This window comes from Sciurus vulgaris (genome assembly GCF_902686455.1).
Source record: "Sciurus vulgaris genome assembly, chromosome: 9".
In the NCBI taxonomy this organism is placed as follows: Eukaryota; Metazoa; Chordata; class Mammalia; order Rodentia; family Sciuridae; genus Sciurus; species Sciurus vulgaris.
The window spans coordinates 53,220,267-53,239,743 of NC_136469.1; the positions used below are offsets into that span (position 1 = coordinate 53,220,267).

The window sequence follows — 19,477 nt, forward strand, 5'->3', positions numbered from 1 at the left end:
GCTTGTATAGATGTAAAAAGCTACGACCACCTTCTTAGCATTAAAACCTCCAAAAAGCAGTAAGTACATCTTCTGGAGTTTTAGGCATTCACAAGTCTGGTATAAGAACCAGAAGCTCATTTTAATTAGACCATCCTTTTGTACAGAATAATCATTGCTCAAATTCTTTTCATATCTAGGATAGCAATGAGCCTAGCACTAATTATTTTGTCTGATTAAGGTTTTGAATTACAATCATTTTAACTAACACCAATTGTGCATATAACTATGTAAAAAAAGGTCAATTACTTTTACAAAGTTAATCTATATACGAAAATGGTTTAGTGGACTGACCAGAGTGATCCTGACAGTATGAAGGCAGAGACACCCAGTTATGTTCTTCAAACATAACTCAAACATAACTTAAAAATTTCTACTAGTAAGTTTCTATTTATTCATATACCAATTTAATGAGCTCCGACTTCATGCCAGGCATTGTTCTATATAAGCTAGAAATAGAGTAGTGAATTTTAAAGAATGGAAAGTCTTGATTTCATGGTGCTTAAATTTACATGTGGGCAGACAAAAGAAAAAAATAAAGCAAAGAAAGTAATATGAAAGGTCTGAATAGGATCAGAGAGCAATCCATGTAGCTATCTGGGGAAAGAGCCAATGGCTCAACTGGAATGATCAAGGAAGAGTTGGAATACGTAAGATTAGTGAGTTAAGAGCAAACCATTCTAAGAAACTGTGCTTATACTCTGGATGACGGGATGTTTCTGAATAGTTTCAAACACAGTAATATAATTCTGGCGAAAACAGATGAAAGAAAGCAAAAGCAGGAAGATCAGTTAGAAGGTTTTTGCAATTATCCAGATAAAAGATGTTGGCAATGGGACCAGAGTGGCAGGTTGACGAAAATGATTCGAGATAAGGTACAGGCTTTCGAATTTTCTGAAGGAGAAGATGTAGGGTATGAGAAAAGCAGTTTAGCAACTGGGAGAATGGAGTTGCTATCAATAAGAGGGAAATATTATAGAGAGGGAAAATTCTAGAGAGCCAAACAGATGAATTCTTCCTTCTTGGGACATGTAAATGAATAAGTCCACTAGGCCAGTGGATAAGTGACTGGATAAAGTCACTAGGAGAATAGCACAGAAATAAAAAGAGGACAAGGAAAAGGTCGGAGGCACTCCAAATAGTAAGTGGTCAGAGAAGTGAGAAAATAATCAGCAAAGTGGATGACAAGGTTATCCAGTGAAGCAGGAGGACTATCAAAAGAGTATGGTGCCAGAAGCCAAGTTAATTAAGAGGAGGATTAAGCACTAGCCACTTAACTACAGGGAGGAAGGAACTGGTGATCTCAACCAGAGCAGTTCTGGAGAAATAGTGTGGCAACAGTGGGAAAGAAACCTGACTGAAATGGATTTTAGAGAGGAAGAAATTTGGTTTTTAATTAAAAATACATTCATTTAAAAGCTAAAACCTATGCTTTGTGATAAAATATTAAAGTATATTATTAGTAAGATTCAATATCCAAGGAAATAAATATGATATTGGAAGTAAAAAGTCCAAACATAAGTTCCCATTTATTAGACCATGAACTGAATTCTCAGAAAGAGCTGTCATTGCCTTTGTCTCCTAGTGTAGTACTGATTTCAGGTTATTTCTGCTTGGGGCTTTAGGGACTTAGTTAGCATATTTAAACACTAAAATTTATAGCTTTCCACATTTAAGAATTTAAAATGTGTTGGGCTGGTGGAAAAGGATTTTAGCTATTGTTATAAACATATTACTTGGTATCTTCTAAATGCTATGGGAGTTTTTGGCTTTCTAACTGGAAAAAAATAGGTAAGTGTTAAAGCTTTTTCAAGGCCAAACAACAATTCAAAGGCTTGAGCCTCAACTGTAATTTCTGTATCACACTTAATAAACAAAATGTCAATCTTCAGACACTAAGCACATCAAGTGACCATCAAAGGTTATCAGCAGGCACCTTAAGCTTCACAATGTAAAACAGATGCTAAAAAATAAAGCACTGATAAACCATGGTTTTCTCCAGGAAAGAAACAAAATAAAATAGAATAAACCCTATAAGATTAACTGTCTATTATATAGTATTAAGCTGCTATTTATTTTCAGATTTACTACTCCAGAGGTAGATGGTATAGAATCAAACACAAGATGAGTATTCAGAGCTCATATCTCAGATTTTATCAGTTATTTGATACCATTCAACTTGGTTAAGTGTTAGACTTCACGGATTATTTTAAAACTAGGTTATCTCATGTTTCACTTTACAAGTAAAAACCTTCCCTACATATTCAAGTGCTTAAGGCATAAAGAAGAATTTGAAAGAAACACTAGACTCTGGAACAATGAAATATATCATATGAATAGCTAAATTGATTGAAAGATTCAATAATATGGTAAAGGCAAGAAATTTATACTGAGATATAAGCATTTCTAATGCTAATTCAGTGGGTAACTCAAGAAAAAACTTCCTTTCAATTTGTTTAACAGCAACATTCATATAATAAAAATTCATTCAAAATGCTCTAATATTTATCCATTAGCTTTAAAAGTGAATGAGAGTCATTGTAATAAAAGAACTGCAAGTCTTTATTAATTAAATAGTTCATATTGATTAAGAGCAAGCAACAGTGAATAGACAAAAATAAAACAGTAGTAGAGATTTGGTTACATCTATGACATGATTCTTTGCTAACTCTAAAACCTTAACTAAGTTTCACGGATCTTCAGTTTCCAAATTTGTAAAAATATAATGGGGGGGGGGTGGAGTAGATTTCTTTGAATTTTAAGTATCTGACTCTTATAATTTATGTCAAAAAATAAAACTAAAAATTAATACTAAAGTACTAATTCTTAAGTATTTTAATAAAAAGTAAGGCAAATGCTAATCTGGAAAGGTAAATCAACCTCACTTAATTTTTTTTTTTCAATGCATTCTAATTCTTAAAAGAAAAAAAATAATTCTCAATCTATTCAAATTTAGTAAATGAGACTTCTTAAGCTGAATTTTAGGACAGTTAAGTATAAATGTGACAATTCGACCCAAAGTAGGAGGTTGAGGAAGTGTTTGGATTGTGTGGGAATAGTGGTGATCATATGCTCCTAGGATATAAAGCTATCAGGTTTCTTTGTGAAATCATTCAGATGGGATTTTTCTCAGAAAAAGATACTTAGAGCACAAGACATTATGTTCTCATTTACCATGGTTCAAGACATACTTATGCATTCAGTCAGAGGGACTTTAACATAGGATTAAAAAAATGCCTACTTAATGATTTAGCTAGTCCATTCAAACTTAGCTGTATTTACAAATATCTCCAAATTATTTCTGACTTTTGACCAAATTCTACTTGCTATCCTAATTTCTTTCTGCTTTTCTAACACTGTAATCAACATAACTATCTTTTAGGTAAAAACAGTCTTTTGATTTCTAATTTTTTCTTCTTATGGTTATCCTCCTTTTATGAACAAAAATATTTATTCTACATCTGCCCAGCATTCTTTCTCTTCTGCTTCAAAGACCTATTTGAAGAAATATTCTCCTACATTTGAAGTTACATTTGTCTCAGGAACATTTCCATAGGAGAAAATGAATAATATAAAATGAAAATTTCTTTTATACTATTAAATAATTGGATTTTAATTTATATTTTCTCTATACTCTGAAGTCAAGTAAAAGCACATGCAAGTAAATTATCAGATGGATTTTGAGAGGCAGTCATCTTTCCTGCATGCCTGAACTTTCCATCTCTTTGTATTTTTGTGTTGTGTCTAAGGCAGACTATAGCTTAAATGCTTTGGCAGGATATTAATTTGTTATCTATTTATCTCATACTCTTTTGCTACATAGGCATTAATATTAGTATTTACCTAGGATGAAATCTGTGTCTAGTGTTTTATGTGATGTGCGTGTTTGTGAAGAGGAGGGTTACATGGTCATGCTCAATGAGTCATCTTGAGTCAGTCTCAAACACTCAGTAACATTTAATAATGATCATTTAATTCAAAGCCTCATGATTCATACAAGGAACTGATATTAACTCCAAATATTATAAATATCACTTTGAAAACTAATTCCCAAACTATTTAAACAATCAGAAATACTTACCAGGGAAAGCATCAAAAGTAATCCTGTCTCCCGGAACAGATCCAGTAGGAGGAGCCAAAATTTCAACTTTCTCTGGTGAACTAGCACACATCACCATTGCTTGAGATAGTACTCCTCTCATCTTTGCAGGTTTCAGGTTACAAAGTAAAATGACCATCCGATTTTGCATCTGTGTGAAACAAATTAGTGATAAAAGATGTCCATAAATGAAGAATGACCGCACCTAGAATACAATAAGGCAAACCTATTAAATATCAAACACCCTACTTTTGTAGCTGTATCTTTGCCTCTGTGTGTCTAAAATCTTTGTTATTAGAAAGCCTTGCATAAAGATGGACAATTAAAAAAAAAAAAACAGAAAAATCCTCCAACTAATAATGTATTATGGGTGAAAAAAAGCAGAGGTCTTTTGAATATTTATCAAATGAAAAAATGAATAGTAAAGCAGATTTGGTTTGAATTTTGGCTGCCATTTATTAGCATTAGAAATGTATAAACTTGCTCTTCCTGTTTTTTTGAAAAAGTAGAGAATTAACACTGAATTTAAAGAGTTGTCACAGGATTAAATCATAACATGCAATCCCAAACATTGTGGTTCCACTGGTTGGTATGAGTTCTCTTGGCAGCTTTGGGGGTGGGTGGGGGCTTGGGGTGGGAATGGTGGGGAACTGGGGATGACTTCTAGCTCTTCTAGCGGCACCTTGGTGGACAAGTCAGCATAGTCATTCAAGGCTTGCTTTGCTTCTCTGGTGAGTCAGGATTATGTCAATAATAATCAGGAAGAAATTTGAACTGGTGTTGATCAGTGTATTCAGAAGTTTTTGGATATTTTTTTCCACAAAAAAGATTGCAGTTGTCTGTCCAGAAATCAGAGAAAGTTATCAAAGATAATGTCTCAGAACTAAGGAATGAACTGCAATGGAAAGATGTGCTGGTATAGAAGCACTTGACAAAGCTGAGGCATTGGCAGTAAGTGCTAGAGGGCATCAATGTGCAGTACAAAAAGCTAGCCAAAGTCCTTCAGGGTTCGTTGGCCTATCTAGACCTCTGAAGCAGATCTGAGAGGGGTGTGGCCTACAAAGTAGACTCCTACAGACAGTTTGCCAAACCACTTTCTGTGTGGACATGGCATTTTAGAAGAACTATTTGCTGAAGAATGAGCTGGTGTTAATTTTGTTTCCACCTAAAAATTTCCCCCAATTTTTATGAGATGTCAATTACTTTACTTTATAAAATGTCTATATCTTGGTAAATGAAAGTGAGCTTTTGTTTCTGTTTGTTTGTTTTGTCTGTAGCAAAGCTTAGACTATTAGTTTGATGACACAAATTCTTTCTTGGTTTCTTGTTTGTTTTTAAAAATTTTTAAATTTTTGTATGACCTTATGTAGTTTTTTTTTTGTGTGTTAGTTTGTTATGATCTGAGGGGGGTGAATTACAATACTCTGAGAATCATGGGAGAAAGAGTTTGGCTTTAGGTCTTTTATTTAAAAAAATTTTTTTTAGTTGTTAATGGACCTTTATTTTATTTATTTATATGTGATGCTGAAAATTGAACCCAGCGCCTCACACATGCTAGGCAAGTGCTCTACCACTGAGCCCAGGCCAGTTTTAGGCTTTTTATGGTAACTACTCATCCTTGGTAGTAGGAAAAAATATGTAAATTTGCTATCTCAAGACTTTAAACTATCAAGAAGGCGAATCTAATGCAAGGATTGTAATGCTTCCACAGCAGTACAGAGTGCTGATATTTTGTAAGTGGGTCGGAAAAAGGGTTAAAATATGCCAGGCTAATGTAGTAATATTACAGTAGATACTTAAGTTAATGCTCCTTTTTATTTGGGTGAGTTTATGTTTTGTGTGGTGTTTACTGTTTTGAGGGGAGCTGTACTAGGAGTATGAATTGCCAGATGCCTTGAAGAGGGAGCTGTACTAGGAGTATGAATTGCCAGATGCCTTGAAGAGTAACAAAACAGGCCCTATCTCCCTTATTGATAGCTGGGACACAAGACAAGTATGAGGGGTCAAAGCTTGGTCTTATTCTTTTTCTTCTGAGTTTTCTTTTGTTTGCTTGTGTTTTTATTTTACTTTTTGGAGAAAAAGCAGTTGACACGAAGGAAGATTCTTGCTCGTGGATTTGATTCCAAGGGACTAGGGGCTTGAAGTGGAGGGTGACCCAGAGAGATCTTCAACTACTTCACCTCCATAAAGAGCATTCATATACTCTGTGGGAAAGGTATTTTGCCCTCTTGTTGGAGGATGTTTTCGTTCCTGTTTTATGCATCTCTTAGATTACACTCCTTCAGCCAATACAAACACTCCACTATCTTCTGAACAGTCAGTGGGTCTGTGGCTGTGTCTTGGTTCATTTTGTCCTTTACAGAATGCACCTTGATATCCATTCATATTCCTCGTCTGGCCTGGATGCCACCTGGTCAACAAAGCCTCCACTGCATTTCAGGGCACAAGACATTTCATTCCTTCCACTGTCTTGTGGGTTAGCAAATGGTATCTGTTTCTGTGCCTCTTGCTGCACTGTATACTCAAGAAACTTAGGCATTACTCCCCTTGAATGTACAGAAACATGGATTTTATATGATACTTTGTACTCACTTTGTATAAACATATTACTCATTTTGTTTGTGTACTGGGAGGATGAAATATGGCTTGTGGACCTATGACCTATGATGATCAGCGCAAGGCCAGCAAATCCCCTTGGCTGGAACGTATAGGTCAAAACTTATAAGTTATTTTTACTAACAAGGGTTTAACCTGGTCATCTCATGCTAGTTAGAAGCTCTGACTGGCAGCTTTAGGTTTCTTCATTAAAAACCTAAATAAAGTAAGTTTGAGGCAGTCTTTCAAAGATAAAGGTTTTTGGTGAAAAGATTGGAAATTGTTCTGAAACATGTGATTAAGTGAAAATGTTTTGTTGAAATTAGTGTATATACAAGTTATTATCATTTCATTATATTAATTCAGAAATTATCTGTCAAATAAATAACAATTTTTCAATTAAAAAAATCATAACATACATGCAAAGCATTTATCTTAGTATTAGCACTAAAATAAAAGTACCCAGTTACACATGCACATTTTGTTCCCTAAACACTTGGTCATTTCCAATACTATACTTTGCTACTTAAAGAAAAATGAGGACGGATCCAAGATGGTGGACTAGAGGGAGGCTGCGTTCCTTATCGCTCCATAATCTGGGTTTCAAGCAGAGGATATCTGTTTCTTAGTGAGGCAGTCTTTGCTGTTTATCGATCCCATTTACCCATTTGTCCACTGAGATCACCTGCAGTCTGCCAGCATATGGACTACTTTTTGAGTGCAGATTGCTCACTGACTGGCACCTTTCAACTGCCATTTGCCTGCCTCTTGACTGCCCAGCCCCTGCCTTTCACCTATCCATCACCCACTGCCCAAAGTCCACCTGCCAATTGTCTGCCAGCAGCCAGCAGACCGACTGCAGATGGCCAGTGGATTGCTACCTGCCTGCTGTTTCCTGGAAGTCCACGGTCACAGTACCTCCAGGTTTGGCTACATGTGGCTGCCCCCATTTTGAGACAACAGCCAGGAACTATAGGACTCCCAGCCAGATTTACTGAGCCCTGCAACCAGGATCCCCACACTGACTGACAAATCCCTGCCTCCAGGGCCCCTTGACCAGACTGAAAACAACCCGCCTCCAGGACCCCTACCCAACCAACCACACCCTGCCTCCAGGTTCCCCAGTCGACCACATCTATACCTCCCGAGCTGCAGCTCCCCACTTGCCAACACATTTGGAAGCCAGAGAAGCCATCTTGGATTATCCCGGAAGCCTTAACTCCCATCTTTAGGTGGGGCAGATCCCATCCTGAAATGCCTGCTGGAGACTGAAAGCTAATTGTCAGGTACCTCTCATGCATCAAGCTACTGAATAGGTTTGAATACTATGACTGTTATAGTGTAGACTTTTCTTATTCTTTATTCTCCCTTTTGAAAAATTTTAAGTTTTTATTGCTTTACTTTTCTTGTTCTATTTTCCTTTTGTTTACCTGTTTCCTCAGAGTCTCTTTCTCCCTTTTCTCATGATAACAACCAACATCTTTTGATTATACTTTCACTCTTTCTATGATCTAGGACTTCAATATACTCTTTTCTTATCCCATTAACAGTTACAGCCTACACCCCTCCCCATCCTCTTTGTCCTCCATTAGAAACTGCAGACCATATTGCAAATCTATTTGTTATACTGTAGATAATAATTGAACTCATTGTTTATTATGACAATATTGTTAACTCTTCATAGGGACTATTTGGTTAGGGCTGCATATTGTCTGTACTGGGCGCTGCTACTATTTATCTTCCCCTTAAAGAAGAGGTATTGGAAACCTATAGAGTCACTGTAAGCCTATAGGGGGAAAACTGCAATACCCCAGATCTGCACTGCTAGAGGGGAAGATACATGAACAACATGAAAAAAAAACAAGGGAAGAAAATGATCCAAACAAACCTAGATTCTATATTAATAGAATACAGTGACAGCATGATAGAAGAAATGTCAGAAAAGGAGTTTAGAATATACATAATTAAAATGATTCATAAGGCAAAAGATGAGATAAAAGAGCAAATGGAGGCGATGAATGATCACTCCAATAAGCAGTGAAAGAGCAACTGCAGGAAGCAAAAGATCATTTCAACAAAGAGATATTCTCAAAAAAAAAAAAAAAAAAAAAAAAAAACCCAAACAAATCCTTGAAATGAAGAAAAAAAAAACCAAATAAAAAACTCAAAGAAAGCATCATCAACAGACTAGATCACCAGGAAGACAGAACCTCAGACAATGAAGACGAAACATTCAGTCAGTCTTGAAAATAAAGTTTACCACACAGAGAAGATGGTAAGAAATCATGAACAAAACCTGCAAGAATTATGGGACATCCTGAAAAGACCAAATTTAAGAATTACTGGGATTGAGGAAGGCACAGAGATACAAACCAAAGGAATGAACAACCTATTCAATGAAATATCAGAAAATTTCCCAAACCTGAAGAATGAAATGGAAAATCATATACAAGAGGCTTAGAGAACACCAAATGCACAGAATCACAACAGATCTACACCAAGACACATTATAATGAAAATGCCTAATATTCAAAATAAAGATAGAATTTTGAAGGCCATGAGAGAAAAGCATCAGATTACACATAAGGGGAAACCAATATGGATAGCAGCAGACTTCTCAACCCAGACTCTAAAAGCTAGAAGGGCTTGGAACAACATATTTCAAGCTCTGACAGAACATGGTTGCCAACCAAGAATCCTATACCCAGCAAAACTAAACCTTCAGACTTGAAGACAAAATAAAATCGTTTCATGATAAACAAAAGTTAAAAGAATTCACAAATAGAAAGCCTGTGTTACAGAACATTCTCAGCAAAATATTCCACGAGGAGGAAATGAAAAACAATGTAGGTTAGCAAAGGCAAGAACTACCTTAAATCAATCAAAGGAGAAAACAAGTCAAGTTAAAAATCAAAAATAAGCCCAAATGACTGTGAATACAAATCATATCTCAATAATAACCCTGAATGTTAATGGACTAAACTCATCAATCAAAAGACATAGACTCGCAGAATGCATTAAAAAGAATGACCCAACAATATGCTGCCTTCAAGAGACTCATCTCATAGAAAATGACATCCACTGACTAAAAGTGAAAGGATGGGAAAAAACCTACCACGCACACGAATTCAGTAAAAAAGCGGGGGTTTCCATCCTTATTTCAAATAAAGTGGACTTCAAGCCAAAGTTAGTCAGAAGGGATAAAGAAGGACATTTCATACTGCTTAAGGGAACCATAAATCAGGAAGACATAACGATCATAAATATTTATGCCCCAAACAACGGTGCATCCATGTACATCACACAAATCCTTCTCAATTCCAGGAATCAAATAGACCACAACACAATAATTCTGGGTGACTGTAACACACTGCTGTCATCACTGGATAGATTTTCCAAACACAAACTACACAAAGAAACCATGGAACTCAATAACACAATCAATAACTTAGAATTAACAGACATATATAGAATATTCCATCCATCAATGAGTGAATAGACTTTCTTCTCAGCAGCACATGGATCCTTCTCTAAAACAGACCATATGTCATGCCCAAAGCTGCCCTTAGTAAATGGAAAATAGAGACACTACCTTGTGTTCTATCAGATCATAATGGAATGAAATCAGAAATCAATGACAAAATAAAAAACAGAAATCACTCCAATACCTGGAGACTAAATAATATGCTACTGAATGAAGCATGGATAACAGAAAACATCAGGGCAGAGATAAAAAAAACTGTTAGAGGTAAATGAGAACGATGATACAACATATCAAAATCTCTGGGACACTATGAAAGCAGTACTAAGAGGAAAATTCATTGCATGGAGCACATTCAGGAAAAGAATAAAAAGTCAACAACAAAATACCTAACATTACATCTCAAAGTCCTAGAAAAAGAAGAATAGAACAACACCAAAAGTAGTAGAAAACAGGAAATAATTAAAATCAGAGCTGAAATCAATGGAATTGAAACAAAAGAAACGATTCAAAAAAATTGACAAAACAGAAGTTGGTTCTTTGAAAAAGTAAACAAAATAGACAAACCCTTAGCCACACTAACAAAGAGAAGGAGAGAGAAAACTCAAATTACTAAAATTCGTGATGAAAAAGGAAATACCACAACAGATACCACTGAAATATATAACATAAAGAGAAGTGACTTTGAAAATCTATACTCCAACAAAATAGAAAATATCAAAGACATTGACAAATTTCTAGACATATGATCATCCCAAACTGAACCAGGAGGACATACACAATTTAAACAGATCAATTTAAAGCAATACAAAGGAAGAAGCCACCAAACGTCTACCAAACAAAAAAAGCCCAGAACCACATGGATTCTCAGCCGAGTTCTACAAGACCTTCAAAGAAGAACTCATTCCAAAACTCCTCCAAGTATTTCAGTAAATAGAAAAGGAGGGAACCCTTCCAAACTCATTCTATGAAGTTAGAATCACCCTAATATGCAAACCAGACAGAAACATATCAAGGAAAGAAAATTTTAGACCAACATCTCTAATGAATATAGATGCAAAAATCCTTAACAAAATTCTGGCAAACCCCATACAAAAACGTATTAAGATAGTCCACCATGATCAAGTGGGGTTCATCCCAGGGATGCAAGGTTGGCTTAACAGCTGGATATCAATAAATGTAATTCATCACATCAATAGACTTAAGGTTAAGAATCATAGGATTATTTCAATTGATGCAGAGAAATCATTGGACAAAACACAACACCCCTTCACAATCTAAACACTAGAAAAAATAGAGATAGCAGAACATACCTAAAGATTGTAAAGGCTATTTATGCTAAGCCCATAGCCAACATCATTCTTAATGGAGAAAAACTGAAAATATTCCCTTTAAAAACTGGAACAAAACAGGGATGCCCTCTTTCACCACTACTATTCAACATCGTCCTTCAAATTCCAGCCAGAGCAATTAGACAGACCAAAGAAATTAAAGGGATACGAATAGGAAAAGAAGAACTCAAGTTGTCAATATTTACTGATGACATGATTCTATATTTAGAGGATCCAAAAAACTCCATCAGAAAACTTCTAGACCTCATCAATGAATTCAGCAAAATAGCAGGATATAAAATCAATACGTGTAAATCTAAAGCATTTATATTCATAAGCAATGAAACATCTGAAAGAGAAATGAGAAAAACAACTCTGTTCAAAATAGCCTCAAAAAAATAAAATACTTTGGAATCAATCTAACCAATGAGGTGAAATATCTCTACAATGAAAACTACAGAACATTAAAGAAAGAAATTGAAAAAGACTGTGGAAGATGGAAAGATCTCCCATGTTCTTGGGTAGGCAGAATTAATATTATCAAAATGTCCATACTTCCAAAGGTGCTACACAGACTTAATGCAATTCCAATTAAAATTCCAATGACATTTCTCATAGAAATAGAGAAAGCTATCATGAAATTCATCTGGAAGAACAAAAGACACAGAATAGCCAAAGCAATCCTGGGCAGGAAGAGTGATGCAGGAGGTATCACAATACCAGACCTTAAACTCTACTATACAGCAATAGTAACAAAAACAGCATGGTATTGGCACCAAAACAGACAGGTAGATCAATGGTACAGGATAGAAGACACAGACATACCCACATAAGTTCAGTTATCTTATATGAGACTAAGGAGCCAAAAACTTACAATGGAGAAAAGATAGCCTCTTCAACAAATGGTGCTGACAAAACTGGAAATCCATTTGTAGTAAAATGAAATTAAACTCCTATCTCTCACCCTGTACAAAACTCAACTCAAAATGGATCAAAGATCTATGAATTAGACCTGAGACCCTTCACCAAATAGAAGAAAAAGTAGGCCCAAATCTCCATCACGTTGGCTTAGGACCAGACTTCCTTAACAAGACCCCCATAGTGCAAGAAATAAATACAAGAAATGGGATAGATTCAAACTAAAAAGTTTTTCCAAGCAAAGGAAACAATCGATAATGTGAAAAGAGAGTCTACAGAGTGGGAGAAAATCTTTTCCACACACACCTCAGACAGAGTACTAATCTCCAAAGTTCATAAAGAACTTAAAAAACTTTACATCAAAAATACAAAGAACCCCAATTGATAAGTGGGCTAAGGAACTGGGCAGACACTTCACAGAAGATATACAGGTGATCAACAAATATATGAAAAAGTGCTCATCATCCCTAGTAATTAAAGAGATGCAAACTAAAATCAACCTAAGATTTCATCTAATTCCAATTAGAATGGCTATTATCAATAACACAAATAATAATAAGTGTTGGCGTGGATGTGGGGAAAAAGGCACACTCATACATTGCTGGTGGAGTTGCAAATTGGTGAAGCCACTCTGGAAAGCAGTATGGAAATTCCTCAGAAAACCTAGAATGGAACTACCATTTGACCCAGGTATCCCACTCCTCAGGTTATACCCAAAGGACTTCAAATCAGCATACTACAGTGATGCAGCCACATCAATGTTCATAGCAGCTCAATTCTCAGTAGCTAGGTTGTGGAACCAACTGAGATGCCCTTCAATTGATGAATGGATAAAGAAACTGTGGTATACATACACAATGGAATATTACTCAGCCATAAAGAAGAATAAAATTGTGGCATTTGCTGCTAAATGGATAAAGCTGGAAAAAATCATGCTAAGTGAAATAAGCCAAGCCCAAAACCAAAGGCTGGATGTTTTCTCTGATAAGTGGATGATGATATATAACAAGGTGGGGTGACTGTCGGGAAGAGAAGAATGAAGGAACTTTGGATGGTATAGAGGAAAATGGGGTAGAAGGGGGTGGGGGTTGGAAAGATACTAGAATGAAACAGACAGTATTACCCTAAGTATATGTGTGATTACATGAAAGGTGTGAATCTACATTGTATACAACCTTAGAAATGAAAAGTTTACCCCATTTGTGTACAATGAATCAAAATGCAGTCTGTAAAAATAATTTAAAAAGTTTTAATGAAAAAGGTGAATCATTTCAACAATAAGGTTTATGCAATTAATAATTAGGGAGGGTTACTTCTATAATTGTTTTATACATGAATACAAATTTCTTTAATTTTCAAAAACTGAAGTGTCTTAATTTTTTCCTTAACCAGCAAAAATAAGAAATGCAGTTCTTTAAATTATTTCAAAAGTTTAAAGTAAAAGATACAAGAAGACTATTGCTGCTGGAAAAAAAGAAAAGATGTATTTTGTGTGTAAGTATAAACAAACGTTATATGCAAATTTACTTCCAAATTCTATGACTTAAAAAAAAAAAATGGGCCCAAGATTTGAATTCAAAATAACTATTTTTAAGAGGGGTCCTCATGAACAGTACTCCTTTTCAAACACTTCAAATAACTTGAAAATGTCACATTATAACAAGATTAGAAAAAAGAAAATATGTGTAACAATATCAAGTGGCTTAGCTAATGCAAACCTTTAAGGAGCTGATGATAGGGGTGGACTTTTTCTTTAGAAAAACACAACCTACAAAACTTGAGTATTCAGTTTTGGGGGCTGAGTGATACTGATTTATAAAATGTTTATTACTAGTGTCTTGATGACTTAGATGTTTACATAGCTTTGCTTATGGTGGTGAATCATAGCTTCTAGGAGTGCAGAGATAGACCACAATTTATGAGAATAGAAAAGATGAAGGACTGGGCATATACCTCAGTGGTACAACACTTGGCGAGTGTGCATGAGGCCCTGGGTTTGATCCCCAGCACCACACACACACACGCATTAAAAAAAGAAGCCCAAATGAGTTTATGAGTTTTTCCAATGTGATCAAGCTCAAGATCAGTCTTTTTCTATAGGACTTCTTAGGGATCTCACTTTGTAGTTATAAAAAGATCCTGGTCCTACACATGATAAACGTTAGAAAGGGAAAAAAGCACACACATGTGCCAAATCTATCTTTTCATTCATAGGTAAGAGAAACGTCCTCACTACCTCCTTAATTCTATTCCCCCGTCTCCACAATAGAGCAAGAATGATTCTATTAAAAGTGCAGCAGACCACATAACTGCTTTGCTCAAAACTCCTCAAAAAGGTTTTTATCTGATTCAGAAGAGAAGCCAAATGCACAATGATGATCTCTAAGACCCGACATCATTTGGAACTCTTACTTCTGATTTAATCTCCTATGACTTTCCCCCTTATTTACTCTGCTTGAGTCACCCAACTCCCTTGCTGTTCCTCGAACACTGTAGGAACAAACTTGTCCCAGGGTTGCCTGAAATGTTCTTCTACTAGGTAGATACTTCATTTGCTTTCTTTATTTTCTCAGACCTTTACTCAAATGTCATTTTCTTTGTGAAGATTTCCCTGGATACTCTATATAAAATGGCAACATCCTGGCCTCAATATTTCCTAGATTCTTTCCCTGCTTTACCTTTTTCTTAGTACTTATTACCATGTAACATACTACATATTCACTTATACCTTGATTATTTTCTGACTCCCTCATAAGAATATCAATTTCATGAAGGCAGGGCCCTTTTGTAAAAACTTCATGTACCTATCTACTTACCATTTTAATTTGTTGCTGCACCTTTGTCTAAAATAGTGCCTGGACAACAAATATATGCATATAGAAGTATAAATTAATGAATGTAGGATTCATTCAATTTCAAAAAACCAAGAAGCAGCAGCACAGCAGACTGTGCTGTGAACACAGAGAGTGTGTGTATATGAACAGAGAGGCTGAGCTACTCTTAATGCTCTGGAATATCTCTGAAGCAACAGTCAGAAGAAATGTATATGATTCAAGTTACTATAGAAGACATCTAGAAAGAACAAATTAAGAACTATTAGATTCTTTTCATCATCATTAAATAGGTTTTTAAAATACTTCAATTATTTAAGAAGTAAATACAGTACTCAAAGAGAAAAAAGGATGAAAATTTGTGTTAAGAGGACTTGAAAGCTTACAAGAAAAAAAGCTACAGTGATGAAACATTGCTCTAAAGAGTATCGTCTCAGAGTTATCAATTTTCTTTTAAAACGGTTATCTATCACAGAAAGTTATCTTTCATGAAATATACCATAATTACTTCTTAAATATCCTAAATACCAGGCTTTATTTCCTGGTAATTCAAAATTAAATTTTGAATAGGGAGTAATAAAAAACTGGAGCCATATTTTTAAAATGCCGCTAAACCAAATTATACCCAGGTACTCAAACTAAAAGAGGAAAGGAAAAATTGGGATTTCAAAGTCTGACCTCCTTACTACTACTTTCTTTTATAAAACTCCTAAAACCCAAACTTCACTGGCTCAGATAATTAAGCACAGAAGATCTAAAATAACTTCCAAATAGGAGGGGGAAGATGTTAGTTCCTTGCACTCTTAATGATAGGTCAATATTGTATTGTGCACCCGGCATGGTGGGGCATGCCTGTAATCCCAGGAGCTCAGGAGGAGTGAGCATTCAAAGTTAGCCTCAGCAAAAGCAAGGCCCTAAGCAATTCGGTGAGACCCTATCTCCAAATAAAATACAAAATAGGGCTGGGATGTGGCTCAGTGGTCAAGTGTCCCTGAGTCCAATCCCTGGTACCACTGCCCCATCCTCCTAATCATATTGTGTTCTGGCAGTTTTAAAATTAGGTATAATAGCCCAGACCAGGGATAAAACCTCAAATTATCTACTAGGTAGGTGAAAGAAATGTAAAGGTCCATGTGGAACCATTTTAAATATTATGAAAGATAACTAAAGCTTTCTGGGATTGCATTCTTTTCAAAGCCCAATAGGTCATGACTTATGATCCAGATCATCTGTATGTCACTAAAACCTGCACAGGACTTGTGGTCAGAAGACTCAAGACTGACTATACCCCACCTTAAATGGTGAACAGGAAAGGTGACCAGTACAGAGATTAAGGGCACCTCAGCCTTGGAGTTAACTGAGTGAGCACATAATTATGTGCACAAGTTGATTCCATTTCCTAAATAGAGAATTGTATATGATAGCAAATAAATAGCACATGTTAAAAAGATGATTATATAAAAACAATGGCTGTCCTCATCAATATTTTTATCATTGTTCCATAACAGAATTTCATCATTCTGGACCTTGTAAGTCACTAATAAATCCAGAAAGCACCAGTCTAAAACTAAAAGGACAAGTTTTATTTCTTTATAACCCTAATTCTAATATTTGAGGAAAAAAGGGGTCTCTCATGGAGATTCACTTGCAATTTTTAATGGATTCCTTTAATGAATGGAGCCACATTTCCAGCCCTTTTGATTTTCTGAGGTGAGGGCTCACTAAGTCTCTAAGGCTGGCTTGGAAATTGCAGTCCTCTTACCTTAGTCTCCTGAGTCTCTGGGATTATAGATATTTGCCCGGCTTATGAATTCTACCTTAATTTATAGATCCTTGTCAGGTTTTTGGTGGTTTCATACACTCTTGTTTGTGGAATTCATCACATTTAAACTAATCATTTGAACTAACCAATACTGATTTTATGTCATGACCATCAAATATGAAATTATAATGTACGACACTGAGAAAGAGGGAGTAAAAGTGATGTATGTAAACAATAGTAATTACAGTTGTACAGATTACCTCTTCAAGAGGAACATGATTCACCAGGCCACTGACAACTGTTCTTGGGGCTGTTTCTCCAACATCTACTTCTTCTACATACAAAGAATCTGCATCAGGGTGTTTTTTGGCAGTAACGATGCAACCAATTCGAAGATCCAGACGGGAAACATCTATTGGCTTAGAGTCAGCACTTCCTGCTAATGATTGCTGTTTTTTCTCCTTCTTCTCTCCTAAAAAGTATTTATGAATGTGCAAATAATGAAAAGTAAACCAAAAATATACTATGAAAAACCCACAGTATCAATACTGATGAGCTTCAAAGGAAAAAAAAGAGTATTTATCTTTTACTTCATATGAAGTGAAGAATTATAAAGTCATAAAATCATGAACACTATATTAGCTATTTCTCTGAATGACTGCCTATATTTCAAGTTAAAGACATAGAGGAGAGTTTAGTCAACTATAGCTCATTGGCCTAATCCACATGCTGCCTATATTTATGAATGAAGTTCTACTGTAAAGCAACCCATATTCACTCATTTACATTTTAACTACAGCATATCTACACTACGGCAGAGTTGAGTGGTTGTGATAGACTTTATGGCCTCCCAAGCCTAACATAATTACTATATGAACTTTTATAGAAAAAGTTTGCCTTTCCCTAAACCAGTGTTATAGAAAATCCCTGAAAAATTTTTACTGGATTTTTTGAAAGGTGAAAAATAATTTATTTAGAAAAATTATCAATATTAGTGGCCAAACGTAAAATAAACTACAGTGAAATACAGTTTGGCTGATAAAATGTTTATCTTATCTATTATATAGAAAAATAAGTATACAGTGAATTTGTGAAAGAGGACTTATATATCTTAAGTCTATAATTAGCTTTTGTTATAAACAATGTACAATACAAGTAAGACTTATTTACCTTTTAACCTGCAGGGTAGAGACGAGCTATTGTAGCTTGGAAGCATTCATTCTCAACTATGCCTATTTAATCTTTCAACATTTACTAATGCAATGAACGTAGTACTAAAGCATTTGAAATAGTAAGATGAGTGGCCCATGCTGTCAAGACACTCAAAAATCTTCCTTAAGAAAGACACACACATATATAGTAGTTTCCCCCAATTATATATTCTCTTTCCACATTTTAGCTAACTGCAGTCAATTACAGTCTGAAAATACTGCATGGATAATTTAAAATAATCATCCGTTTTTAAGTTTAAAATTGCCCACTATTCTGAGTAGCATGATGAAATCTCTAGCCATCCCATTCCACCTTGCCTAGATGTGAATCATTCTTTTGTTCAGTATATCTATGCTGTATACTTTATCTGCTTCTTACTCATTTAGCAGCTGTCTTTGTTATTTGAGTACTGAGGTATTACAGTGTTAGTTTTCAAATAACTCTTACTTCATAAGGGCTCTACAGTGCAATGGTAGTGATGTTGGCAATTTCATTATAGTATATTGCTATAATTTTCCATTTTATTATACATTATTGTTCTCTTTTACTGTGCCTAATTTATAAATTAAAGTTTATCATATGTATAGGAAAAATAACAGTATAGAGTTCTGTACTATTTCCAGTTTTAGAAATCCACTGAGGATCTTGAAATGTATTCCCTAAGGGTAATGGGGTACTACCATTAATGATCATGTGATAAACGTCGCATACATTAAAAAAATGTAGAATCACAAAGAATAATAATTCTGTATGGAACAGGAAAGGTAGATTCTGTGAAAGGAAATGGATATTTTCTACAAATGTAGTTTATGAAAGAGGAGATAGGACTAGTTTAAAATACTGACCATTTATAATCTTCTTAGGAAGTTTAAAAATAAAGAAAATCCCACCATTTCCATAAACAATTTAGCAAACATTTTTGTAATGGTAAAACACAGAAATACATAAAATTATTAAAAAACAACACACCCAAAACAATAAGATACATATATTTATCTTTAAAATACTGCAGTAATACCGTATAGTATATCTATATCCATAAACAATTTTAACTTTACTTCATATGGATTTGAAATATCTATCAGGAATCAACATTCCAGCAGTTATTACAATATTAAAATATACACCACAAGGTTTGTATGAAATGTTTATAAGAAATTTTAAAATGCTTTATGACAAAATGCTCAAGAGATGTATGTAGTACTGTGT

At 35.0% G+C, this 19,477-nt stretch overlaps 1 protein-coding gene across 1 annotated transcript in view; it reads right to left on the reverse strand.

Moving 5' to 3' along the window:
* AIMP1 (aminoacyl tRNA synthetase complex interacting multifunctional protein 1) overlaps positions 1–19,477 on the reverse strand; it is a 46,282-nt gene that overhangs the window by 13,422 nt on the left and 13,383 nt on the right. The window contains exons 5-6 of the mRNA XM_079154710.1: positions 17,317–17,528; positions 4,121–4,289 (exon numbers count right to left, since the gene is read on the reverse strand). Of these exons, the coding sequence (XP_079010836.1) occupies positions 4,121–4,289; positions 17,317–17,528 (381 nt within the window). The remainder of the gene's footprint in view (positions 1–4,120; positions 4,290–17,316; positions 17,529–19,477) is intronic.